Raw genomic sequence first — 27,037 nt, 5'->3', positions numbered from 1 at the left:
TTCCTATGGGGTTATGTAGCATGACTGTTAAAAGAAACGTGGCCAACTGATCAATTACGCCAGGAGTCCCGAACCCTTCTGAGCTGGTAGGGCACTTTTGGAATTCTTACACAGGGGGATGGGCACAGCCACAAAATGGCTGTTGCAGGAGGTGGGGTCAGTCACCAAATGGCAGCCATAGGAGGCGGAGCCATGCACAGAGGAGAAGCCCCAGTTCAGGGGAGAAGGGGGTGATTTATAAATATATATTGGGAAAAGAGAGTGGCAAAGAGTAAATACACGGTGGTGGCAGCTGCTGCCAAAGCAGCATTACTTTGATCTGCCTAGCCAATCAGAAGACCTCCTGGGCAAGAGCCCCACCTGGCCACACCCACTTTCTAAACTACAAAAAACACCAGGAAAGGTATCGGAGGTCCCCACGATGCCCTCAGCATCTCATTCAACACTAGCCCAGTGGTTTTTAAAAGCTTTGGTATCTTAGGACCAACAAAGGCCCACAACATTTGACTATATTAACTTACAAGGATGACTGGATCTCAACCATGCAGGTCAAGAATAAGGACATTTATGAATTTGTGATATAGCCAGCACAAATTATTTTGGCATCAACATAGCCTGCTTCCACACAGCACCAGTGCTCCAGCATGGTGTAGTGGTTAAGAGCGGCGGGCCGAGGGGAGGGGTGTGGGGGGTAATTCTTCACCCCTCATGTGACCAGCTGCCATGCGCCCGGGGACACATGGCCACACATGTCCCCGTGAGCGCTCAGCCTCTGCCATAACCTCCTCCTGTTTCGATATCAAACCAGTGCAGAAGTGCCATGCAGCAGAAACTGTATTGAGAAAGCTCCATGAGCCCTTGTCTCAGGTCCAAGAGGAACCTTCTGTAAGCGCACAAAGTCAGTATTTCTTTCCAGTGGTACCCTCTCGTGCCTTATGGGGCAGTGTTCCAGAGGACCCCAGAACTTTGAGGTGGGCCTTTCATGGAAATGGGGACTGCCACTGGAAGGGGTAGCTGAAGAATTCCCATACCTGAGCTGAAACTACAGATCCTGACTGGCCTTTCTAAGATGTGTGTTTGTATACAGTGCCATCGAGTTGCAGTTAACTTATGGCAACCCTGTAGGGTTTTCAAGGCAAGAGGTTTTCAGAAGTGCCTTGCCATTGCCTGCCTCCATGCTGGGACCCTAGTATTCCTTGGAGGTCTCCCATTCAAATACTTGCCAGGGTCTGACTGACCCAAGGAGAGGAGACGTCTGAGGGGGGATATGATTGAAGTCTATAAAATTATGCATGGGGTAGAAATATTGACAGAGAGAATTTTTTCTCTCTTTCTCACAATACTAGAACCAGGGGGCATTCATTGAAAATGCTGGGGGGAAGAACTAGGACTAATAAAAGGAAACACTTCTTCACGCAACGTGTGATTGGTGTTTGGAATATGCTGCCACAGGAGGTGGTGATGGCCACTAACCTGGATAGCTTTAAAAGGGGCTTGGACAGATTTATGGAGGAGAAGTCGATCTATGGCTACCAATCTTGATCCTCCTTGATCTCAGATTGCAAATGCCTTAGCAGACCAGGTGCTCAGGAGCAGCAGCAGCAGAAGGCCGTTGCTTTCACATCCTGCACTTGAGCTCCCAAAGGCACCTGGTGGGCCACTGCGAGTAGCAGAGTGCTGGACTAAATGGACTCTGGTCTGATCCAGAAGGCTAGTTCTTATGTTCTTAAGGTCACCCAACAAGGTTCCATGGCAGAGTGGCAGTTTGAACCAGGGTTTCCCAGATCCTAGTCCAACACCTTAACCCCTACACCATGCTCACTCTCGTTTTTAAAATAACTTTCGGCTATAGCCTAATGTACTGAAATTCTGTTCTGATTAATGGTAGATAAGGACAGGTAATGGTCTTAAGAACCCGGAGCGAATCACGGCATCTAAACGCATTTGCAAGAATTCCATTTTGTTGTCTTCAGTGGGTGAATCAGTGGGAATTCCAAGAGTCCACCAATTCCTTTATTCCTGGAAGTCAACTCCAGGTGGCTAGCTCTTGTTAGTTTGCTGAAAGGTGCCATAATTTTAAGACACGTGATCAGAGTCGATCGGTTAGAAATGACTTCCTACTTTTAGGATATCCATTTAGCTAGAAGATGGTACAACATGGCTGCGGAAACAAACGGCGACGCTTTGACCCCGGTGTTTCTGGCGAGTGTTAATCTAGAAGCTACCCATCTGCTCAGCGAATTACAGCTTCTCAACGTAAGGAATGTTTACACAAACTCAAGTCTTGTCATTTTGTGTGTGTGTAGGGCCTGCCTTTCTAAGTCAAGTTTCTTCTGAAAATGCTGTCTCTTTCCCCCGACTCCCTTTGGAGATTCTTCACTGTTGTCAAACTTAGGGTGTTGTTACAGCAGTTCTGAAATTCGGACCATCTGAACTGTGCCAAATACGTAGATGCAATTACTGACTGAAATTTCACACGCTGCATCCTTAAAAGTGGGAAACGGCTCTTAATCCACGGAAATGTGAATACAAGTGTCCAGTCCTCAAGATGAGGCTCTGGGAAGGTTCCTGTTGAATTTAATGGCAATGCTGCTTCGTCTACTCTTTCCTTAAGGGAAGGGCAGTTTAAGCTATTAGCAGGCAAGATCCAGAGCCCTGTAAATGATGGGTTGGATCCAAACTAAATTTTCTGCGAAGGGAAAGGCTGGCATAATTTTCAATCAATTTCCTCTTCCAGGCTGAAGACCCCTGATTTGCCTCTTGTACTGTTCCTGGGAGCCCCCCTCCCTCCTCCCACGAAGCAGCATTTTGGGCACAGTGGTTATGGGTTGCAGGGTGCAAGGGGCAGGAATATTTGTAATTAAGCTGAGTGGAAAACTTAATCTGGATCTAACCCACCAATCCCTAAATCACGCCAGCATTTGTTCAGCTTTCACTGCCAAACATCCGCCGCCTTTTTGTTGTTTTGCGGCTAGGAATAGAAACTCTTAACAAATATGGATCAATGGGGAAAAAATTGCATGGGTTGCATTCTGTCACCTCTCCGTGTCACTTGGGAACAGAAAGGAGACTCGCCCCCCCCCCCCACTCCAAGGAAACTATTTGGGGCCCTTGGCAGTCCTTTTGCTGACACGAGGAAACAAACCATAGCTTATTCGGTTAACAACTCTCATCCCCAGTCGGGAGAAGCTCCCTCTGCTGCCTTTGAGTTTGGGCGCTGGAGAGATGATTGTCTGTTCAGGCCTTCTCCTCAGGACTTTCCAAGAATGGCAGGGAGATGTCTAACCCTGGTATTTGTCTGCAAAAATGTGTGCCTCCTTTCTGCCTCAAGGAAGACAGGGCGGTATGGGGGCTGGGGCAGTTCACGTCTCTCTTCTTTTCAGTTCTCTTTCCGACTTCTCTGGTTAGGATCTGAGTTCATCTGTTTGGAGGGGGGGTACACATTGCGAAAGCAGCAAATGGATGGATATATTATTGTCTTCAGGGCCGCTCCCGCACAGCCACGCTGGGGGTTGGGTTGGCGTACCTTCCCTGCGACCGCCAAAAGATATAAAACGCCGAGGCAGGGGACACCCTGCTCCTGCGTGATCAGCCTCCGAGTGCGCAGGGCAGGGGCATGTCCCCAGGCCTCGGCAACACGCCGGACGGTTGCAGGGATGGTAAGTCGATCAGGCAAGGGGGAAGGAATGGCACCTTCCAGCTGCTGCCGTTCCCACGGCAGCGGCTGGAAGCCGCTGTTTTCCAAAAACCTCACTCAGGGAGCGAGGTGGGAAAATGGCAGCTTCGCGCCACTGGGGAGGAGCAAGGGTGGCGCGGCTGTGAAGCAGCTGCGCCCCCTTGCAAACAGCTCCCTTGGGACGACGTTTTTGCCGTCCCCAGGGCGCTGTAAAAGGCCCGTGCAGAAAGGTTTTCCAAGAGCAACAGCATCTTTTCTCAGCTCATTTCAGGATGGCGAAACTCTAACTTCGTCTCCTGCCCTCAGATCTGGGGAAGATGCAGTATCTGTCGGTGTGCCCATGAACAATATGTGCTTGCCCCCATCCTAAATTCATTGATTACAGCCCCTGCACCACTTAGGGGAACAACGTGAAGACTTGGTATTACACCTGTGAGTTTTGTGCTTCCCAGCCAGACTCTGGCTCTTTTCAGTTTGACACACCAGCATACAGGGAGAATCATCTCTATTCTCCCTCCTTTTTACATCTACATACTGAGTTTTGTTGGGAAACTTATTTGTAACGTGGCAGATACTTTTTACAAGGGAACCAATAGCATCTCTCTGATGGGGAATGGGTTGCAGGCATGAAAATAGTTGAGCTGGGAACAACAGATATTTCCGTCCGTGTGCATCAGATTCTTATCTCACTACTCGCAAGCATTTCTGCCCCCCAAGCGTACTGATTACATTACAACATGCATGGTCCCTTTGTACCCTTTACAAGCATTCTTTACAACACCTCTCTCATCTTCTTAATGGGATAAAAAGACTCAGAGATCTGTTCCCACTGGTGTCTGATAGAGCTTGGACTCTCAAAAGTTTATTCCCTGAAAATCTTCTTGGTCTCCAAGACGACATTGAACTCAAATCTAGATGTTCTAGTGGAAACCAAAATGACCACCTTCTGAAACTGTGCGCTGTGGTTGAAAAAAAAAAGAACCAGTTTTTGTCTGGGAGGTACAGAACCCCCATCACAAGGACTCTACAACTTGTAGGTGACCCTTAATTTGTTGTCCACACAAGTCACACAATCCCCAGCAAAGTCTTTTTGGTCATTGAAAGAAACCCCTTCCTCTGTAGGGGCAAAGGTTGTTGGATCAAACCCAGCATCTTCCAGAAGTCACCGGAACATTAAAAGAGCGATTTAGGAACCAATATAAAGAAAGAACGTCTCTTGTACATAAAAAGGGACAGGGCTTTGCAATCCTGACCACATAGGGCAGTGACGGCGAACCCAGTGCGGACCGAAGTGCCCCAAATTGCAACCCAAAACCCAATTCCATTTGCTTCGCAACGATGCCAATAATGCAATTTTAACTCTGAATACTGAGGTTTTAGTTTAGAAAAGCGGTATTGGCTCCCAGTAGCGTGCGCTACTCGGGGAGCCGAAGCAGTGGTAGTCGGTGGCTTCTAGCTTTGAAGCCAACCGTGGCAACTCTTCCAACGGGTTGAATCACGACCCTAGGGGTTTACTCAGAAGCTAAGCCCCATGTGCCAAAGCAACCGAACTTACTGCCAGGTAAAGGATCGCGCTGTAGTTCTTCGCATGAAAATCAGTGGGGTTTAAGTGCGCTTAACAGGGTTACCTACACTGCTTCCCCAAAACTAGGTCTTAGGTTTAATGCTAATAATCGAGCCCAGCGGCCCAGGCCAGCCTAGATGTGTGTGTGTGGGGGGGCCACTCTGCATGTGCCCACAGAGAGGGCTCTGAGTGCCACTTCTGGCACCCGTGCCATAGGTTCGCCACCACTGACATAGGGAAAGGACTTGAAAACAATTCCTGGGACTTGACAGAAGCTAATAAATGGAAGAAAGATTAGGATGAAATAGTTATGAATAGTCTTTCTTGTGCCAACTTTAGCTATTAGTGGAATTCCTAGGGACACCCACCTGTTACACATGAAACTGGATAGGAACAGAAAGGATACAAACTTCTGAGCCTCTGTAAAGCTTTCCTTGTGATCCAAGCAAACAAAATCCAAAAGTCATAGCAGCAGCCAGAAAGGACTCAGCCTAGAGGGCCCCCATATTATAGCGTGCAAGCCCCACTTTCTAAAGGGCGCGGGTCTTTCCTTTTGTAAAAATATTTCCCCCCTCTTCTACACACAGCTCACAGAAATCTGGAAACTGCCCGAACTGCGCAGAACAATAAGACGACATTGGGATCTGTTTTTGATGCTGTCCATTGTTATTTTACTTGTACTGCTAATAAACGGCAGGCAAGGCTAAGCAGCGGTGGCACACAAGGCTGTTTTCTGAGATGGTCTATTTAAAATAAAAAAGCAAGTCTTTATTCAATATTAAAAAGAAACAAAAAAATGATGTATTACTTCTTGAAATACAGGCAAAAATCTTTTAAATGCATTCAAAAGGTGCCTGACTGAAACTCACATGCTGTGCCTACACTGGTATTTCCCTACTCTAGCTTGAGAAATTCCTAGAAATTTGGGGGTGGAGTCTGGGAAGGCGGGCTTGGGGGGACCCAGAGGTGGGATCCAGCAGGTTCTCCCAGGTTCCCGAAAGCAGGTTACTAATTATTTGTGTGTGCCGAGAGGGGGTTCCTAATTGGCGATTTTGCCACGTGATTTTGGCCTTCGTTACGCCCCTCCTCTCAGCAGTAGCGCGCAGAACTTGAAGCAGTCTAGCAGGAGGTGCACCGGCGTGCGTGGCAGCCTGCGCCTGCGTGCATTCGTTTCCCGCCCAAGGACCGGCACAGCGGCTGTAAGTCGCTGCCACAGCGCCCCGCCTTCAGGAATTGCCACCCGCACTTCAGGAATGTTCCCGAGTCATGCTGCCTGCCGTCATGCCCCGCCCAGCCCCATTGGCGCTACGCCACAGTTTGAATCCCACCACCATGGGAACCTGTTACTAAAATTGTTGGATCCCACCACTGGGGGGACCTCAGCAGGGTACAATGCCATTGAGCCCACCCTCCAAAGCAGCCATTTCCTCCACGGGAACTGATCTGTCATCTGGAGACCTGTTCTAATTCTGAAAGATCTCCAGGGCCCGCCTGGAGACTGACAATCCTAGCAAACATCCAAGCTAGAATTGGGCAATACCTGTCCAGAAAACACCACATGAAAGGGGCTGGATTTGTCACTCATCAAAGGGGGAAAGCCTTCCAAAAATGGTTCCATCCCTTCATTGTCCTAGGGCCAAGAAATCCTGTCTGGAAATGTAATTGTCAGCTGCTACTACTAAGCGGGTAGCTGCTATCCTGGGCGTGCCATTTTCTGAAGGTCAACGTTTTTGTCTCGTGCGTCTGGTCCCAGCCTCTTTTGGACTGTTCGTTCTTGAAATTTCTGAAAGGGCGCAGCTTCAGATCACCTCGGCTTTTGATATTGCTATCTTAAGAGTAGTCCCAGGAAGACCTACCAGCAAGCCACCTTTTCAGTCTTTTCAAAAGGACCACAAAGGCTCAGAGTGCAATATAGTTACAGCTAAGTCTGTTGAAGGCAGTGGGCGTACAAAGGTGTAAACGTGCACAGAACTGCACCGGTAGACATTATTGGATGTTTAAGTTGATTTCAGCCAGGCTGTATATTTGAGTCGGCTGGCACTCGCATTTTTACCGTATATTTTGTTGTGTGTCATTTTGCCGTCAAGTCACAGCTGATTTATGTGGACCCCATAGGGTTTTCAGGATAAGAGAAATTTTGAGGTGGTTGGCTGTTGCCTGCCTCCCTCTGTTTTTTTTTTTCATGATAGCCTTTATTGGCATTCCAAAATACAATAAATACAATAAAACAATTGTCCATGAAAGACAGATAGTTACAGCAGCCATTCAGAGCCTCCCTGTGTGTGTGGTGAGGGAGTTTTAAAGTCGAAGGAGAGTTTGGATTGATACCTTGCCTTTGTCTCCTGTAAGGAGACTCAAAGGGGCTTACAAACTCCTCTCTTCCTCTCCCTGCAACACACACCTTGTGAGGTAGGTGGGGTTGAGAGAGTTCCCAAAAACTGTGACTAGCCCAAGGTCATCCAGCAGGAATGTAAGAGTGGGGAAACAAATCTGTTTCACCAGCTAGAACTCCACCATTCATGTGGAGGAGTGGGGAATCATACCCAGTTCTGTTCTTAACCACTATGCCTTGCTGTGTCTCAGCAATTCTGTTATGTAATTTTAAATAGTGTTTATCACTCAGCAACTTTGGAAGACTGAGATAGAAACCAAAAGACAGCCCCCAAAACATTCAGTAATAGCCACAGGAGGACTATGTGGGGGACAAGATTGCATGTTTGATAACAAATGCATTGCGTTGAAAGTGGTGGCAATTACCCTGGCCAGCAGCACAGAAGTTGGCCAAGGGCTGGGTGTTTTGGGACTCTCCCTTATAGATCAGTGGTTCTCAACCTGGGGGTCAGGACCCCTTTGGGGGTTGAATGACCCTTTCACAGGGGTCGCCTAAGACTCTCTGCATCAGTGTACTCCATCTTAAAATGGATAAATGTTAGGGTTGGGGGTCACCACAACACGAGGAACTGTATCAAAGGGTTGCGACATTAGGAAGGTTTAGAACCACTGTTATAGATCCTCAGACTTCCAGAAGCTGACGGATTTGAACCTCTTCGTGAGCACTTTAGAGACTAAATAAGATTTACCGTGTTAAGTGAGATTTTCTTGAGAGTCAAATCTCCATTTGTCTGACTGAGCTTTGACTCTGGAAAACTCTTGCCCCCAAAGATCTTGCTGGTCTCTGAGGTGCTCCTGAGCTCAAATCTAACTGTTCTTCTGCAGACCAATGTGGCTACCCTCTGAAACAATCTTCCGGAAGCTGTTCAGGGAGGCATTCTTCCAAAGAAGCCTTTGCTATGGTTCAAGGGGCTGCGTTTGGAGGGGGAAATCATCATACCTGCAAAAGTCCCTTGTGCATGCATCCCAGGAGCAAGGAGCTTGAATGTGAAATTTCTTAACTGGTCATGGCCTCATTCTTAGCAAATACGAATTGTTTTTAATACATATACACCATGATGGCTAGACATCTCATTAACAAACCAAGTGTATGCTGGGAACAGAGTCATTGACGTACATGAATTCCTCACACCGTGGAAAAGTGTCAGCAAAAGTTACATCTAAGGCCAAATAAGTACATAGAGAGAGAGACCCTGGGGCCTAAAATCGCCATCTATCCTTCCACCTAGATGGGCGGAGGCAGCCAAGTACACATGAAGACTGAACAATTGCAGCTTTCCCACAGTGAGAAGATTTTGTGTACATCAGTGATTCTCTTCCCAGCATAAACTCTGTTAATGAGATGTACCCCCAACATTTGCTTCCCACCTCCAGCTGCCTCAAAGGATAGCAAGTAAGACTGTAAACAGTACTGCTGAGTCACAATGCAGTTTGTTTCTGCCCGGTTATGCGTTCATCACTGTAAAAGCTCGTTTTCAGAATCAATTTCAACTCAGTTAAAAGCCCCCGCATGTGCCTGAACCTTTTAAAAAAACAAACCAAGGAATTTGTATTGGCATAACATAATAATTTATTACTGTATATCTGGTTTCAGAAGGGCTACATTCAAGTCCAGTAGCACCTTAGAAGCCCCTTCCGCACATGCAGAATAATCCACTTTCAAAATTGTTTGAAAGTGGATTTTGCTATTCCGCCCAGTGAAATCCAGGTGCAATGGACATTGAAAGTGGACTGAAAGTGCATTATTCTGCATGTGTGGAAGGGGCCAGAGATCAACAATATTTTCAGGGGGTGGTGGTGGTGGTTTGTGTGTATGTTTGTGTATATGTATATATACATATGTATATGTATGTATATATATATGTGTGTGTGTATGTGTGTGTGTGTACATCAGTGATTCTCTTCCCAGCATACACTTTGTTAATGAGACCCTGACCTGGCTTGCCCGATCTTGTCAAATCTTGGAAGCTAAGCAGGGTTGGCCCTAGTTAATACTTGGACGGGTGACCAACAAGGAAATCCAGAGCCCCTACGCAAAATCAGGAAGTGGCAAACCACCTCTGAACACCTCTTGCCTTGAAAACCCTACAGAGTCACCATAAAATGTGATTTGATAGCCATCAAGTGATTACTACCATGAAGTAATCCTGCAGATCCTGGCTATTTTGGCTGAAAAAGCATCAATGTGGTGTTAAGGAAGTATGTTGGCTGAAGGGTATTTGTTAAATAGTTGCATGGTTGGGGCAATAAATGGTCCTTCCCTCCAAACTTCACTATTGGTAGGCCAGCTGTTGGCTTCGCTCTGCTGAAAGATATGGCCCCGTAGACAATACATTATTTCTTGTTATATTATCATAATGTTAGACAGGCCCTTTACACCACCACAAGATGTCACAATTTTATTTGGCAGACGCTTCACAAAATAAAATTCACACAGTTTACAAAAATGAGCACAACCAATGAAAAAAGAGAAAAGCCAAGCGTCGTGTATTATCTCCAGGACACAAGTTAATACGTCAGGAAGTCTCAATGTTGTGCACTTTTCAAAACCGACTGCCAAAAAGTGTCTACAGTGATGATTTATGAATCTGGGGCATCCAAGACTGTCACGCCACACCTCAAAGTTTTTTCCTTCCTGCCGCAGATGCGTTAATCTTTTTAAGGTCTCCAAATGACGCTGTTGCAGAACCTCTCTGGGCTGGCCTTGCCTGGAAGGACACAAACCATCATTTCATTCAGTCACTGTACATTTAACTTTTCCATGTCTGTGCTTCAAGAATGAGAGGCCCTGAAAACATAACATGCATTATAGCAGGGGTGTCCAACTCTGGTGCTTATGGACTACAATTCCCATCGGCTCCTGCTGGCATGGCCAAGACTTCAATTCCCATCAGCTCGTGCTGGCATGGAGCTGATGGGAATTGTAGTCTATGACCATAAAAAGGGTCAGAGTTGGACACCCCTGGATTATAGGCAATGCTTTTTTAGGCACCCCTATGTGTAACAGCAAGAGAGAAGGGGATACATTACCTGTGATTCATGAAACTTCCATCCTATCATGTAATAGATCTGAAAGGTGGCAGGTACTGTCCCGTCACTGTTTCCCGCTATTACTTGGGTAAAGAAACATACATATTGCCACAATAATTAAAATCACCATCCTCACGCTCACGCCTTTTTTAAATGGCAACGAATTGGCTTAAATGCTACGGTGGATTATTTATTTTAAACATTTTTAATGCGGCCTTTGTATCCTGCAAGGATCTCCGAGGTGGCACACATTTTAAAACGTTCAAGCACTTAAAAACATGCAACGTTTTAAAATCATTCAAGAAAAACACATAAACAATACCAGAGCCCAAGAGGAAGGCCATTAATAGGTACTGGCCTGCCTAAACAAAACACAAAAGGGCTTCGTTTAAATATTTAGCTTGCTAGCATTACAATGAAACAGATTGTATGGCGCATATTAAATACTGAGAAAACGGATAATTGATTAAATTACTGCTCCTGGATACTGACAAGCTGCACATCCAACAGCGTCGAGCAAACGGTCCTGTGCTGTTTTCAAGCAGGCCTAAACAGGCTGATCCTACTTGTTTTTCCCGCTGTTGTCTTTGGGGACCAAGAAAAAATCAAATCGTCGTGGTCTCTGTGCTTTACACTAATAGATTTCGTGCCTGCACAGAGGAGCAATTCAGAAGAGTATACGTTCAGGCACAAAAAAAAGACTTTTCAGTCCAACAGTTTTGGCTAACCGGGAGGAACCACATCTGCCCGCTCAGTTTCTTCCAAAATGTAGCAAGGCGAAGACACGGCCGTCGAAGCGCAGTGCTATGTAAGGCTCGGGAGCACAAAATGCATCAGTGATCACTTCTGGCGTGCAGGCAAGCGTTCCGGATTGGTCACGCATTACACCAAGTTGGTATTCGGTACATTTCCTTGGACAGCAAAAAATGGTAACCAGCGTAGCATTGCCCTGTGCCAAACTAGTCAGCCTCAAAAATATGTGCTGAGATTGGATTTGCAAGTGGCAAGAGAGAGAGAGTGAGAGAGGAAAGGCGAGGAACTGGCACAACCAGTCACGAAACACAGGACTGATGAACCCAGCAGTGGTATGAAGCAAGAATCTTCCAAGCCAACCATCACTCCCAATAGTGCCATCTAAGCTGGAGCATCTGTACCAAAGCTGCCCATGTCACGGCAGGACAACAGATGAGTCCCTTGTTCTGTACTCCAAGGGAGGTTTCTTAAAATTGACTCATTGATGAAAATGGCCCTAATTCGGTATCATAGGCAAGGTGCAATCCATGGAATATATAATGCCTTTAATCCGCCCCAGTACATGGTAGCTAGGACTAGGCTTTTTACTCTTCTTCCAACTCAGCGAAGGAATACTCTGTTGCTGGGAAGGTTGCATTCCTACTAAACAACTCTTCTTCTGTGATTTTACATTCTGTAGCTAGGTTCCTTTTAGGAACTTTGGAATAATACCTGTGATGGTTTTATGTATGGAACATTTGTCTGGATAAGTCTGGTTGTTATATTGGTATTATGCCCAATAGCGGTGGTTTCAAGGTGAGCTATGTAAAAAACAGGTGAGTCCAGATGGGTAATTCTGTTCCAGAAGCATTACCCTTGTATACTCATTTTGCCAAGCCACAAATATGGTTTCCCTGTGGTGTGATTTCCGGCTCTTCCTACTCCAGGTGGAGCAATGCATTCTCCCATACCTAAAAAAAAACAGCTCGCAGGCTTTAAAAAAAATATACAGTATTAATTTCCGCGAGTTTCACATGTTGTGCGCACTTCCAGTCAACAGCACGGGGTCAGATCAGTGAGTTGGACCCCAAGAACTATCAGCAGATGTTGTTAGATGTATTTTTTCTTTTCTTTTTTTTCCTGTGCAGCTGCACAGGACAGAAAAGGCAGGGATTCTTTCCTACTTCCTTCTGTTTACTGCAGCCCCAGGAAGCATTTTTCAGGGGCTGGGAAGGGATTCTCGGGAAGGAAAGGAACGTGACAAAAACCCACACTCCTGACAGATCCCAACTCAGCAATAACTTGGCTGGATTTTGTAACTAAAGATCTCCTTGCTCCAGTAAAAAAAACCCTGCAGCTCTATGCACTCTTCGAAAAGTGAAAATATGCAGATGGAAACTGACTGAACTCAACTGTCCTGAAATTCAAGTATCTTCTGTGCTGCTACGGGGGAAATAAATTTCTATACCCATTTAATTCAACATGGTTTTAAAACTATAGTTTTGTCTCTAAGCACCACCACTGTCAATCCACATTATTACACGCAAGAACAGAAAGGGATGCTCAACCAGATCTGAAGTTAGATTGAACATTTACAACTAAATTGGCATTGCAGAGTGCTTATTCAAAAGGTATACTTCTAGCTACATTTATTAAACAGGAGCAGCAGTGGCATAGGAGGTTAAGAGCTCGTGTATCTAATCTGGAGGAACCGGGTTTGATTCCCAGCTCTGCCGCCTGAGCTGTGGAGGCTTATCTGGGGAATTCAGATTAGCCTGTACACTCCCACACACGCCAGCTGGATGACCTTGGGCTAGTCACAGCTTCTCGGAGCTCTCTCAGCCCCACCTACCTCACAGGGTGTTTGTTGTGAGGGGGGAAGGGCAAGGAGATTGCAAGCCCCTTTGAGTCTCCTGCAGGAGAGAAAGGGGGGATAGAAATCCAAACTCTTCTTCTTCTTCTAAACAAGAGTTTTATCTTGCTTCGGAGGCTAATAGGCAACACGGAACAATGAAAGTGACTATCAGTTCAACACCCACAAAAAATATTTTGCTTTGATGAACCTATGGAGTCAGCAGCTAGCTCACTGCATAGCCAGTCACAGCGTCACAGCAAAGTTTTAAGTGTTCGACCATAATATATAGAAGTTACTAAATCATGTAATGCACAGAGTCTGCTTTCCTTTAAGGTGTGCAATTCCTATAGTGTGAAGTTAAACTTCTCATTACTCCAATGCAGGGTACTGAATGGACCTACATTAATTCCCAACAGCAATAGCACACAGGACATGAAATGCAAAAACAAGACAATAATGCAGCTAATTAAAGCAACAGTAGACAATTTATAGAAAATAAAGCAGGTACAAAACTACACAAAATATAACAATACAGATTCTACGTCGTGTAAATAATCTATAGTTCATGCAATGGAAAATCCTAGCTTCAAATCCATGCATATTCCAATACCAAGTGGAATCTGTACTGTTACATTCTGTATACTTTTGTATCTGTTTTCTAGAAACTGTATACTATTTCTTGCAATTTACTCTCTAATCCTTCCCTGGTGTTCAGAAGTTTCAAAACACTGTGTAGAACTGAACAGCCTGGGAGAACTTCCCATGCCAGGCGGCCCCTTATCTGCGCAGCACCAATATGGTGGCTGAGCCACAGTTTACAGGGAATGATGGTTGCTTAAATTAGCCAGGTTACAACATTAATCCCCAGAAGTGTACCACACCTCAACCGGATGTCCCACTCGCTCCTCCAGAACTTATGATTATGCTGGCTTGCTATTGAAAAAGCGTGAACTTGCCTTGTAGATCATCCATAAGTTCAAACATCCCAGGATAGTTAACTTGAATTTCATCTGTATCCTAGAAATTGCAACATTTATATTTTTAGACATATTTAAAACAATGCGTTTTTCAAAATCGAATAAAAGAATGACTCACTGCCCGCTGGCTGGACTTCAGTGTTGGCTGGACAGAACATTTGTATGCACTTGAGGGGAAGCTGGGCGAAGGGGACGAAGGATGGAGGCAAAGGGTGGTTGATAACTAGGCTTGGAGATTCAGGTGCAACAAATACCAGATTTGGCCTGAACCTGGGCAAATTTGGGCACATTCAGGAAAAAATCGGCCGAATACGTCCTGCCTGAATATGAACAAATCTGAATGCAAGGTATTTGGAGATTTTTTGGGGTATATTTTGCATTTCAGCCTGCAGGGGGCGCATTCTTAAAGCTAGCGGCACCACAATTTCAGGGTATCATCCGGAGACTGTCCTGACGATACCACCTGAGTTTGGTGAAGTTTGGTTCAGGGGGGCCAAAGTTATGAACCCTCAAAAGGGTAGCCCCCATCTCCTGTTAGCTCCCATTGGAAACAATGGGGGATGGGGCACCCCTTTTGGGAGTCCATAACTTTGGCCCCCCTGAACCAAACTTCACCAAACACAGGTGGTATCATTAGGACAGTCACCAGATGATACCCTGAAATTTTGGTGCTGCTTGCTTTAAAGATGCGCCCCCTGCAGGCCAAAATGCAAAACCCCACTAAAAATACAAAAAAAAAATCAGACAGACCTGAATTGTTCAGATACGCCCGAATATTCGAGTACATCCGAATATGTTATTTGTCTTATTTGGACTTACAGACAATTTTATGCCCGAATAAATCCAAATCCGAATTTTATCGAATTACTAGGGTATTGACCAAGCCTACTGATAAGTTCAAAGGTAAACTGGAGGGAAACCTCTCCGAAAGCAAGAGGAACAGAGCAGGCTCATAAAGGAATTCAAGAAAGACTAGTGCCGCCAGCAGAAGCACATGGCAAAGGGGAACAAACCTACATGGGGACATTGCAGAAAAAGAAGAAAATAACTGGAAAAAATGAAAGAAAAATGAAAGACCAGACGCTTCCAGGTAGAAAGAAAATGGATGTGATAATACAGGAGAGGCATTAATTGGAAGAATACAGAACCTATGCTGCATTCCCTAAACCAGTGGTGGCAAACCTTTGGCACTCCAGATGTTATGGCTGTTTCATCAGCCTTCGCCGCGTGGTGGTATGCTGGCAGGGAATGATCAAAGAATAACCTATCAGGTACCAAGGTCAACTGACCACAGGTCTAACAGGGAAAAATCAAAACTTGTCTTGCTTAGGATACAGCTGTTTTACCACAGTTTCACTTCCATAACAGGACTCCTGCCCAGGAATTATATGTTTCTCATTTAAGTGAGATTCTAATCCGAGATAATCTTTTTTTAAAAAAATTCCGTGCATATGGAGACAGAACCTTGGGAGTTTGCCATTAGGTCTTCTTATAAGCCACACACCTACTGCAATGCTGTGTTGATACAGCTGTTCAGCAGTTCTGCGTGAATCATATTGTTCTCTGCCAATAAAGGCACAAAACTGTTGCTACTGTAAATGTACTGAATCAAATCAGTCTCCTTGCACGGTGTGCAATATTCTGCACAGATGATCTTCCAATTCAACATCTACTTCAACTATATTCACCCTTTTCGAGTTCGAATATACATATTACTTTAAAATCCGTTCAATGTACACCCAAAACTCTTGAGATTAAGGCTCCTTCCGCACATGCAGAATAATGTACTTTCAATCCAATTTCATAATTGTTTGCAAGTGGATTCTGCAATTATACACACTCAAATCCAGCTGCAAAGTACACTTAAAGTGGACTGAAAGTGCATTATTTCTGCGTAATATTGAAGGGACTGGGGGCACTTGAGCTCATTTGGAGGTTCTAGCAGGAGAGAACAGCTGTCGTATATCCTTGACCTAAAAACAGTACACTCCTATCTGGGATGGGTGTCCTCTTCCACCAAGTGCGCAGCTTTGGGAGAGATGCACATGGAGCGGTGAAAGAGGTAGGGGGCACCGGCCTAGCCAGCAAGATCAGCCAAACCCACCCTAGTGATCAATGGGGTAACAGATGTTGCAGCCGGACCGCCCTCACATTCAAAACCACTGCATACTTCTTTTTCCGATGGATCGACAGATAGATAATTTTAAGTATAAATGTAATTTTAATAACCCGATTAGAGTAAGGACCTTGTGAAGTACTGCAATACTTTTTGCATTATGTACACAAAATTATATGTATTTGATTATTAATTTTTTATCTAAATATAACTAATGGGAATGCAGCAAAAAAATTAGACTGTTTAAATGATTAATGAAGATGGCTGTTCTCCTTCAGTATACTAATTAATATTAGCTTATTTTTAATTAACATAAGAAACTTATAAGATTAGAAATGCAGCTCCATTACGATTGTTTTTAATTGCATTATTAGGTCTATGCTTGCTTAGGATCACTTTTCTTGTTCTTTCAATTTTTTCCCTTTCTGTAAATTCTGTTGGCGAAAGAAAAAAATAGTTTAAAAAAGAGATTAAGAGCTTGCATCCTAACTTACTACAAAACAAAAGAACAAGCACTGATCAGCACCTGTAGTAGTTTTCTGGGCTGTTCCTTTCTTGCTACTGATAGTTACCACGGTCAGCGTGTTGAAGCCGGCTCTTCCTAGCAGATGTCCCAAATCGCTGACAGCAGTAAAAGGAGACACGTGTGGAGCAAATCCACCTTCTCTTTCCAGTTCTGCCAGCTGCAAAGAACAGCGAAGCTCGTAGAGGGTGTCTCCCCCAAACATGGCCCCAACAAACACTCCGTCGGGTTTCAGGACTTGATGTATCTGGAAGAAGTCGCCATAACTGTGTATAAGTCATCCATCAACGCTTCTTTAATAGTTCGCATTATTATTATTGCGTTATATTTATATTCCACTCTCCCTCAGCTGAAGTGCAGCTCGATGATAAATCAGGGGAACGTAGAAACAAATTACTCGAGCAAATGAGAGACCCTGTAGGATATCTGAGGCAACAGTCCGATCCTTTGCGAAGTAGGAGAATTTGGTCTACCACCTGCTTTTCACAGCCATAAAGAGTCTCAAAGCTGCTTACAAATGTCTTCTTTTCCTTTCCCCCGTTTGTAACGACTATATCACGCTGGCCTGTTGGCACCTTTGGAATTCTGACATGGAGTGGCAGGTGCAATCACAAAATGGCTGCCACACAACAGCTGCTGCAGGAGGTGGAGTCAGCCACAAAACGTCTGCTGTGGCGTATCGTCCATCAGACAGTGAAGATCCTTGAGCTATGGTGGCAGATGCCGCCGAAGCAATGTTTTAAGAAAATTTGCATGGCCAATCAGATGCCGAGTTCGTGTTTGGTGGACGAAAGCCATACCCTAGGCCCTTGCGCTTTTATGCAAGAATAATGCATTTTCAATCCACTTTCACAACTGTTTGCAGGTGGATTTTGCTATTCTGCACAGTAAATTGCAGCTGCAAAGTGCATTGAAAGTGGATTATTCTGCTTGTTCGGAAGAGGCCCTAGTCTCAGCCACTGTCTAAAACACTTGATAGGCATCAGGAAAGGTGCTGGTAGGTACCATGGCCCCCATGGGCACCAAGTTGAGGACATCTGCCCTAGAGTAACAACATTTAGTTCAGGATGAACTTTTGTGATCCACTTTTCATCTCATCCAAAGAAGCGAGTTCTGACTCTTGGAAGCTTATGCTACAGGAAATGTTGTTAGTCCCTAAACTGCCAGCAAATTTCAGCTTTGCCTTCTGGAGCAGCAACAGGTAAGCTGTGAGACGGAAGATGTTGTGCTCTTGAACCTGATTTTACACAAATGAGAGGGATGACTCGCCATGGTAAATTTCTAAACTAAGACTGCTCTGCTGGAAAAGATCTTACATGACCACTGTAAGCACTGGGCCATTTAAGAAATGTTTAACCAGCACGTATGTACCCTACCCTCTTCTAGGCAGCTGAATTATCTGCTACCTTTTTCTCACAACCTTCCTGTTAGGCAGAAGCAGCAGTAAGTCGCCCATGACAAGCTAATGAACACTGGGAATTATCAAGTAAGAAGAAGTTTGGATTTATACCCTGCTTTTCTCAAACGTAAGGAGTCCCAAAATGGCTTACAAACTCCTTCCCCGCAACAGATACCTCGTGAGGTAAGTGGAGCTGAGAGTGCTGAAGGCTACTGGCTGGCAAGATCATCCAGCAGGCTTCAGCCCGGGAGGAGTGAGGAAGCCTGGTTCTGGATGGAAGTCGACCACTCCTGTGAAGGAGTGGGAAATCAAACCCGGTCTTCCCGATTAGAATCCACCTGCTCTGAACCCCAATCTTTCATCCACTACTACCCCACACTGACTGAAACTGAAATTTCAAGTCTGACCAGCAAATTATCAAGGCCGAGACAGCACAAAGATTAAATTGAGACGGAGGACATCACTAGACACTGAAGAACTGGTTCAAAACAAACAGTAAACAGGATGCCTTAGTGGGCATCGGACAAACAAGTTGCAGTCCTTGATATGCCCAAGAACCGATCATAAAGAAAATGGAAACTGTTCCAGTAATTACTACCATCTAGGAAAAGAACAGTAAATCTGCGCAGAGAATCAACGATTTCAAGACTAGAAATGTACTCCAAGTGTCTATTTTATATGGATCTAACTGCAAACTGTTCTGCCATAAACTATGGCATTGGCAAGTGGAAAAAATCAATGTTCCACTTCATCTCTCAGAGATCAGGCATGGGATTAAGAACCAAAGCGTCAGAATCAGAAGGACAAACAGCAACAGACTGAGGGCGGCGACAGATCAAGGCTGGTGGAAGACAAGAGTTATTTTGAAGGGAAGGCAGTACGGGGAAGGAAAAAACCATGATTATAGCATAGAAAGGAAAAGAAAGCACGTTATTACAACGTCTGTGGCAATGAGTGCTCATAACCGCTCTGATCTAGTACCCAGAGTAGTTAGAATGAAAGACTAGGATCTGGAAGACCAAGGTTTGAATCTCTGCCATGGACACTGGCTGGGTGATTTGGGCCAGTTACCTGCAGTCCAACCTACCTCAAGGGGTTGTTATGAGGATAAAATGGATCAGAACAGAATGATGTAAGCCATAGGTGTCAAATTTGTGGCCCTCCAGATGTTATGGACTACAGTTCCCATCACCCCTGCTAGCTGTCTTTGCTTGGGCTGTAGTCCATAACATCTGGAGGGCCACAAATTTGACACCTGGGATGTAAGCTGTTTTGGGTACCCACTAGGGAGAAAGTCAGAATGTAAATCAAGTAAATAAAACAAACAGTTCCTTTATCAATAGTTCTAGAGAGAAAACTGACAAACAGTAACAAATGAGGCATATCAGCATCTTCACAAGTTCAGCAAGATTTGTGTTTACCTCATGCAAGGCTTTGGGAAGGTCATTCACCCAATGCAAGCTAAAAACAGATAAAGGAGAAAATGTGTCAAGAGATGGAACAAACATTTCCTTACGCTGCACATTTGCGGAATGCAGCTCAGGCTGGCTTATCGATACAAAGGCGCAAGTGCCCGAATGGGGACAAACACAAAAGAAAGAAGAGTTTGAATTTATATCCCCCCTTTCTCTCCTGTAGGAGACTCAAAGGGGCTTACAATCTCCTTGCCCTTCCCCCCTCACAACAAACACCCTGTGAGGTAGGTGGGGCTGAGAGAGCTCTGAGAAGCTATGACTAGCCCAAGGTCACCCAGCTGGCGTGTGTGGGAGTGTACAGGCTAATCTGAATTCCCCAGGCGGCAGAGCTGGGAATCAAATCCGGTTCCTCCAGATTAGATACACGAGCTCTTAACCTCCTACGCCACTGCTGATCCATACTGAGGTTCCTTCAACACTAAGGAGATGAGGTTTGATTTATACCGGCTTTTCTCAATTGTAAGTAGTCTCAAAGCAGCCAACAAACTCCTTCCTTTCCTCTCTCCACAACAGACGCTTTGTGAGGTAAGTGAGGGTGAGAGAGTTCTGAGAGAACTGTAACTGGGCCAAGGTCCCCCAAACAGCCTTCTTGTGGAGAAGCAGGGAAACCAGTTCACCAGATAAGGGTCCGCTGCTCAATGTAGAGTAGTGGGGAATCAAACCCAGTTCTCCAAATTAAAGTCCACCTGCTCTTAACCACTACGCGGTGCTGGTTTCCTATTTAGCATTTTTTATTTGCAGCTGGGCACTTCAACACACATACAATTGTAGACACACTGATGAAATACATGAAGTAATATTAGAAAAAAATAAGATCAACCAGCAGGGAGGCTTCAGCAGTTTGACCCTCTAATGTCCAACATTTAACCTAATATTCAGTTTTAAATCTGTGGGCTGAGACCCCGGAAAAACCACTGCCCTGTGAGTTCACTACAATCCAGTAAAAATCAATTACCTTAAGCTGCTGACGACCAGGTCAAATGTGTTCTCTTTGAAAGGAAGGAATTCTTCATCCGCTACAACACTGACCGTGGGTATCTCTGATTCCATGCTGTTTTTCTAAAATGGATTAGGATGGAAATGGTTTAACAGCAGCAATTTGGACCATTTTACTTATCAGCAACAGGCACTGAACAGCAGGCAAGGGCTGCGCAGGAACTTACCAGCGCATTTTCTGCAATGTCAGCTCTGCAAAACTTTTCAACCACATCCTGAAACAGAAATGGATCACCGTTCTTAAGCGTTTCACATTATTTGGGGGGTGGAAGCCCTGGCTTTGGGTGGGAGAGGAAGAAAAACAGGTTCCACCTCATATACTGATCTGCAAAGGTTTCATTCAAAAGCAGACGACCCTTTTGGGTGTATTTTAAAAACTAATGCGCTTTTTTCACTTCAGTCTACGCAACTTAACAGACCAGGTGATCGGGAGCAACAGCCGCAGAAGGCCATTGCTTTCACATCCTGCATGTGAGCTCCCAAAGGCACCTGGTGGGCCACTGCAAGTAGTAGAGAGCTGGACTAGATGGACTCTGGTCTGATCCAGCTGGCTTGTTCTTATGTTCTTAACTTTAAACTCACATCACATGCACACAAACGTCAGACACAGAGAAAGCACAATCAATACCTTGTTTAAATGCTGAGCTACGTAGCTTCGTCCACAACCAAGGTCCAAAGCAAGCGAGAAAGTCCTTTAAGATCAACAAACAGAACTGGATTACAAAAATGCAGCTGAGCCAGTATTATGCCTTGACAAAATGGATGCTTTTCCCAACAAAATGGAGGTTGAGCTTAGTTGGGAATAAGTCCCTCTTAGGTTTCTGAAACTTAGGTTAGAAAAAAAATATTCCCCTTGATGTGACTATATATAGATTTTATGATGAAGTCACTTCATCAAAAAATATGTACTACCTCCGTGCCTTCCCACTACATCTGATTTAGTCAGGAGAACGTTCTCCGTATCTACCATAAGTGCAAATACAGGAACTTCCAATACTAACTTACTACCCTGTTTCCCCGAATATAAGACATCCCCTGAAAATAAGACGTAGTAGAGGTTTTGCTAAAGTGCGAAATATAAGGCATCCCCCGAAAGTAAGACGTAGCAAAGTTTTTGTTTGGAAGCATGCCCGACAAACAGAACACAGAAAAATAAGACATCCCCTGAAAATAAGACATAGACCATATTTGAGAGCAAAAAATAATATAAGACACTGTCTTATTTTCGGGGAAACACGGTATTACATTCAAGAGTTCTAAAAAATAATTGAAAATATTTTTGGACGTACTTCTTAGATTTGACAAGAAGTTCCACGTATGTCTGCTAATTTTTGGGAGTTCCATCCACATCCTCATTTGAGTTAAAATAGGCAGGGTTGTGGGTGCAGCTCCCAGAAATTAGCTGCCTCGCTTGCAAATGGGCGCAAATCACACGTAAACTCTTGAATGGCTAACACTTATACCTTAATCTTAGTTTGCAAGGATGACTTCTTTCAGATAAATATATGCCCTGTTGTAAAGATGGCAGAAGATAGTTATTCAGAGAAGTATGAAAGGAAAAAACAAAGATAACCTTCAGATATCCTCCCATTTTTTACAACGCACAGAATAACATGTGTCCTACGCCCCAGGAGGGGACCGCCACTGGGGCCCCTGTTGCCAACCCTCCTTCCCCTGCCCGGATGCTGGAACCTCCAGCCTCACTCCCGTTCTCTGGGCAGTGGACTAAGTGAGTCAGCCTTTTTAGCCACAGCTTGCTTAGGCTGACCACAGCTTGCCTAATGACTGCCAGAAGCTGAGGAGAATGGCTAGAGAAGTCCTCCTGCCAGCCTCTGCAGTGGGGCTCTCCCTTGTTACCCCAGCCTCCTCTAGTTCCCCGTTCACTCTCCTTCTCTCCCGCTCACTCTCTGTTCGTTCTCCTTCTGTGCACCCCCACTCCTTTGGTCTTTTCTCCCCCTCTTTCCACTTCCTCTCCTCTGTTCCTCTGCACACAAACTCTCCCACCTTCCACCACGCACGCCCCCCTCCTTCTGATTCCCTTCTGCCTTTTATCTTCTTCCTGTTCTTCAACGGGGCTTAAAAAAACCGCCCCTTTGTCCCGCCGCCTTCCCCGTAGTCTCTTTGGCTTGCCGTGAGCCTTCCCAGCGCGTCCGTTTTGCTGCCCCTCCCCGTTGCCGCAACGACGGCTGGCATCTTCCCCACCGCTTGTCACCCTGTCTGGGGAGGGGGCGAGGCACGCCCTTGGACTCTCCCTGCCGCTCGTCGCCGTGTCTGGGGAGGGGGCAAGACATGCCCTCAGACTCCTGGTGGCGCTGGGCCAGTCATGCGCCCATCCCCGGCCAGAGGAGGGGTCGTTGTTCATCGGCGAGTCCAGGGATGGGTGGGGCATACCCCCGCTCCCAGACACCATGACTTTTGCCAACAACTCCCAAACACAAACAATGCAAATATTCAGATCCTCTGAAGATGCCAGCCACAGATGCAGGCAAAACATCCGGAGAAAATACTACTGGAGCCTGGCCACACAACCCGGAAAACCCACAACATCCTAGTTCACAGGTGTCAAACTCGTGGTCCTCCAGATGTTGATGAACTACAATTCCCATCAGCCTTTGCCAGTATAGCCAGTGCTCATGTTTGGAGGGACTAGTGGGAATTGTAGTTCATCAACATCTGGAGGGCCGCGAGTTTGACACCCCTGTCCTAGTGATTCCGGTCATGAAAGCCTTCCACAATGCAAATACTCTAAAAGAGTATCTTATTGTAGAAGAAATACAACCCAACCCCAACTTCCTCACTCCTCCAAATATAAATATCAATACTGCCTAGTGCCACTAGGCAGGGAACTTCTTAACACGTGCCCATATTTTGAAGCTTTACATTAGACGTGCCTGGGGGAAAAATCTTTATGGAAAAGATACATACCAGTAAATATGTCAATATCTTACCTAGAAATATCAAAGACACGGTCTGCTATTCTCCCACCAACCTGTAAAGGAGTAAAAATTAAGATGAGCTAGTACACTTAACGGGTAAATCAATATTGCTATTGCATTTGAACTGAGAAATGGCTTTATTTTTCCAAATTTCCCCTCAAAAGATACGGTGCGACAGTGGCTTAATTCAGACATGGCACCAAGCGGCTTTTAAGTTCGTACACAGAAATCGGAATCCTCAAAAATGCATGGTTCAGATTCCACATTAATGCATAAAAAGTTCCAAAAAGAAATTCAACATAGGTACATAGAATTGACATAGACACAGAGACCATGCATGGCTGGGCCGTGGTGGGGGACATGGGGGTTTTCAGACGCCGGTATTGGAAGGGGTGTCTCTCACCCCTACTTCCCTGGCCCGCAGCCTGGGGGTCCGCCTGGACTCTTCCCTCTCTATGGAGAGCCAGGTGGCCCATGTTACCCAGGTTGCCTTTTACCATCTCCGCCAGGCCCGACGGCTGGCCCCCTACCTCTCCCAGGCCGACTTAGCCACTGTGATCCATGCAACGGACACCTCCAGGCTGGACTACTGTAACTCGCTCTACGTGGGCCTTCCCTTGCGGCTGATCCGGAAACTGAAACTGGTCCAGAATGCGGCGGGACGGCTGTTGGTGGGTGGCTCCTTTCGAGAGCATATCACCCCCGTGTTGCGTCGCCTACACTGGCTTCCAGTGGAATTCCGGATCACTTTCAGGGTGCTGGTGTTAACCTTTAAGGCTCTTCGCGGCCTGGGACCCTCATATCTTCGTGACCGTCTCACCCCATATGTCCCGGGTAGGCCTCTCCGATCAGCTGAGGCCAATCTACTGGTGGTCCCCAGCCCTTCAATGATGCGGCTTGCCTCTACCCGGGCCAGGGCATTTACGGCACTGCCCCCTGCCTGGTGGAACACCCTTCCATCAGATGTACGGGCCCGGCGGGACCTTGGTGAATTCCGCAGGGCCTGTAAAACGGCTTTGTTCCACTGGGCTTTTGGCGAGGCCGGCCGCGGATTCCCCCTCCAGGATGCCCCTGTGTTGCGTGCTGTTCCGCTCTTGGCACGCCCAATATAATATCTAAAGTTTAATTGCTGCCCCGCTACTATCTTTAGGATCGGGCGTCACACTTTTATAATGTATTTTATAATGCTGTCTGATGCTGCTAGGTTTTAAGAAATCTGTGAATTGTTTTAACTTATTTAATGTATTTTATGGTGTGTAATGTAATGGCCTATTGTGCGTAATATTGTTTGGCCTTCTGTACACCGCCCAGAGCCCTTTGAGGGTGGGCGGTTTAAAATAATAAATAAATAAATAAATACATACATACATACATACATACATACATACATACATACATACATGTAGTCGACCCACGCGGTCAGCGTAAGAACGAGACGAGACGCGGAGATAACATCTGGTGGAGATCGCCAGCAGCGGGAGACCGGAGGTCCGTGTTCCTAGCGAGTCTCCCGTCTGCCGGTTCCTGGCACCTTTTATTGTTATTCTATCGGGGGCGTGTAGGAGGGAGGACCGGGGGGAGTTCCGGGAGAGCGGGAGGCGGGAGGTCGGGAGATCATGCATGTGATGCATGATCTCATCTGGCTACGCATGAGAGGACAGTAAGCTGCCTGAGCCTAATCCTCACCTGGGGGCAAGACCATTGTCCCTGCGCCCGGTGATTGAGCCAGACAGTTCATGACCCGTGACGCATGGGGGGATGAGGAGTGGGGGTGCGGTGCGACCAGCAAGGCCGTAGGTCCGTTGGCGTCCCAACGTTCTACCACGGCACTGCTGGGTCAGCAGTGCATCACTACACATACATACATACAAATAATGAAATTTGTGAAAGGAAATACTGGTTTAAGCCCTAGTCAAGCACTGTGGTATAGGACTGCACCAAATGGCCCCATGACAGCTATATACACGCACCGCTGACTGGAATGGACAAACTATCCAGAATGCTGAAGCCTCCCCAGTGGCAAAGCGGGGGGTGGGGGGCCTGCAGAGACAGTCAGCAGCACATTCGGGGTCAAAGCAGTCTGGCATTGGGAGTTTTGGTTAATGACCTTGAACGGGCAAGCAAGTCTCTAGTTCCCATACAGAGATGATGAAAAGGACTCTCCTATTTCAGTCCCATTCATTTCCAAAAAAACTACATGAAAAATGAATATGGGAGATATATGGGAGCTGGCTTCTATTGTCTCGCAATCACTCCAGAATTCCAAGTATCACCTGTAGGTGGGCAACTCGAATTCTTTGCTCGGCTAACTTTCTACCTGTAAGGTACACATGCAAAGGAAGTGTGGTGTAGTGGTTAGCACGCTGGACTAGGATCTGGGGGATTCAAACTCACATCCTCACTCTGGCGTGGAAAGATGACCTTGGGCTAGGATTGCTGATTCTGAATTCGGAAATACCGGGAAAATTTAAGGGTGGAGCCTAAGGAGGGCGGGGTTTGGGGAGAGGAGGAGTCTAAGCAGGGCACAATGCCAGAATCCATTCTCCAAGGTGACAATTTTCTCCAGATAAACAGATCTCTATCTCCTGGAGATCAGTTGTATTAGCAGATCTCCACCTCCCGTCTGGAGGTTGACAACCCTCCCTTGGGCCAGTCACACGTTCTCAGCTTAGCCTACCTCAGGGTTGTTGTGAAAATAAAACGGAGGCGAGGAAGCCACCTTGGGTCCCCACAGGGTACCCCAGAGATCATGGTGAGCATATTAACCACAATCTGGGAAACCCAGGCTCAATCCCGACTGGTGCCATAGAAGCTCACGGGAGTCTTGGGCCAGCTGCACCTTCAACCTAGCCTACCTCACAGGGTTGATGTGAAGGAGGAGAACGATGGAAGCCGCTTTGGGTCCCCACTGGGGAGGAAGGCAGGATAGAAATAAAGCAAATCAATAATCAATAATAAGCCACCACCTCCCCCCCCCCCACCGGCCGCGAGGTTCAGAAGCGGCCCCGCCCTCCTCCAGCCATGACCTCGTGGCGCAGGTACTCGCACTGCTCGGGATGGGGCTGCGCGGCCGCCCAGTTCTTCTGCTTCCTCTTCAGCCGCCGGTCGAAGGGGCTGAGGGCTCCGGGGCCGCCGGAGGAGCGACACCTCGCCGCTATCACCGGGCGCGGGGGGCGGCAGGGCCAGGCATCCCAGCACAGCCGCCCGGGCAGCCGGCGCCATCGCTTCGCCAGCGCCGCCGCCATTTTGTCCCCTGCGGGCCTCCGTCGCCAGGACCTCTCCTCGTCTTCCGGCCGCGACCATAGAGGGCAACCTTTCCATAATGGGCTCCCTCTTTGCGGAAGGCGCGCGCCGCTCTGTCCGCGGT

General features: G+C 46.3%; 1 protein-coding gene across 2 annotated transcripts; it reads right to left on the bottom strand.

The window, feature by feature from the left end:
• Positions 1-10,003: 10,003 nt before the first annotated feature.
• NDUFAF5 (NADH:ubiquinone oxidoreductase complex assembly factor 5) lies at positions 10,004-26,959 on the bottom strand. Of its 2 annotated transcripts, XM_048501307.1 has the most exons (11): positions 26,697-26,959; positions 23,683-23,723; positions 21,363-21,426; positions 20,902-20,949; positions 20,694-20,797; positions 19,685-19,724; positions 16,914-17,111; positions 14,205-14,265; positions 12,268-12,364; positions 10,662-10,744; positions 10,004-10,339 (listed from the first exon to the last, which is right to left on the bottom strand). In XM_048501307.1, exons 1-10 carry the CDS (start codon positions 26,913-26,915, stop codon positions 10,726-10,728), a joined length of 891 nt encoding a protein of 296 aa, XP_048357264.1. In that variant the 5' UTR covers positions 26,916-26,959; the 3' UTR covers positions 10,004-10,339; positions 10,662-10,725. The 2 variants fall into 2 exon arrangements, with proteins under 2 accessions (XP_048357264.1, XP_048357274.1); XM_048501317.1 differs by lacking the exons at positions 10,004-10,339; positions 10,662-10,744 and having other exon boundaries at positions 12,345-12,364; positions 16,868-17,111.
• Between the last annotated feature and the right edge of the window lie 78 nt (positions 26,960-27,037).

Source organism: Sphaerodactylus townsendi, linkage group LG01, assembly GCF_021028975.2.
Source record: "Sphaerodactylus townsendi isolate TG3544 linkage group LG01, MPM_Stown_v2.3, whole genome shotgun sequence".
In the NCBI taxonomy this organism is placed as follows: Eukaryota; Metazoa; Chordata; class Lepidosauria; order Squamata; family Sphaerodactylidae; genus Sphaerodactylus; species Sphaerodactylus townsendi.
This window is presented reverse-complemented; position numbering and strand designations above follow the sequence as displayed.

What these genes read in the sequence shown, in the direction of transcription:
- NDUFAF5 (XM_048501307.1), bottom strand. Translation starts at nt 26,915, where the DNA reads ATGGCGGCGGCGCTGGCGAAGCGATGGCGCCGGCTGCCCGGGCGGCTG. An exon ending in TAGCTCAGCATTTAAACAAG is followed by an intron (nt 20,950 to 21,362) that starts GTATTGATTGTG and finishes TTTCTGTTTCAG; the next exon opens with GATGTGGTTGAAAAGTTTTG. An exon ending in CTGGTCGTCAGCAGCTTAAG is followed by an intron (nt 19,725 to 20,693) that starts GTAATTGATTTT and finishes ATCTGTTTTTAG; the next exon opens with CTTGCATTGGGTGAATGACC.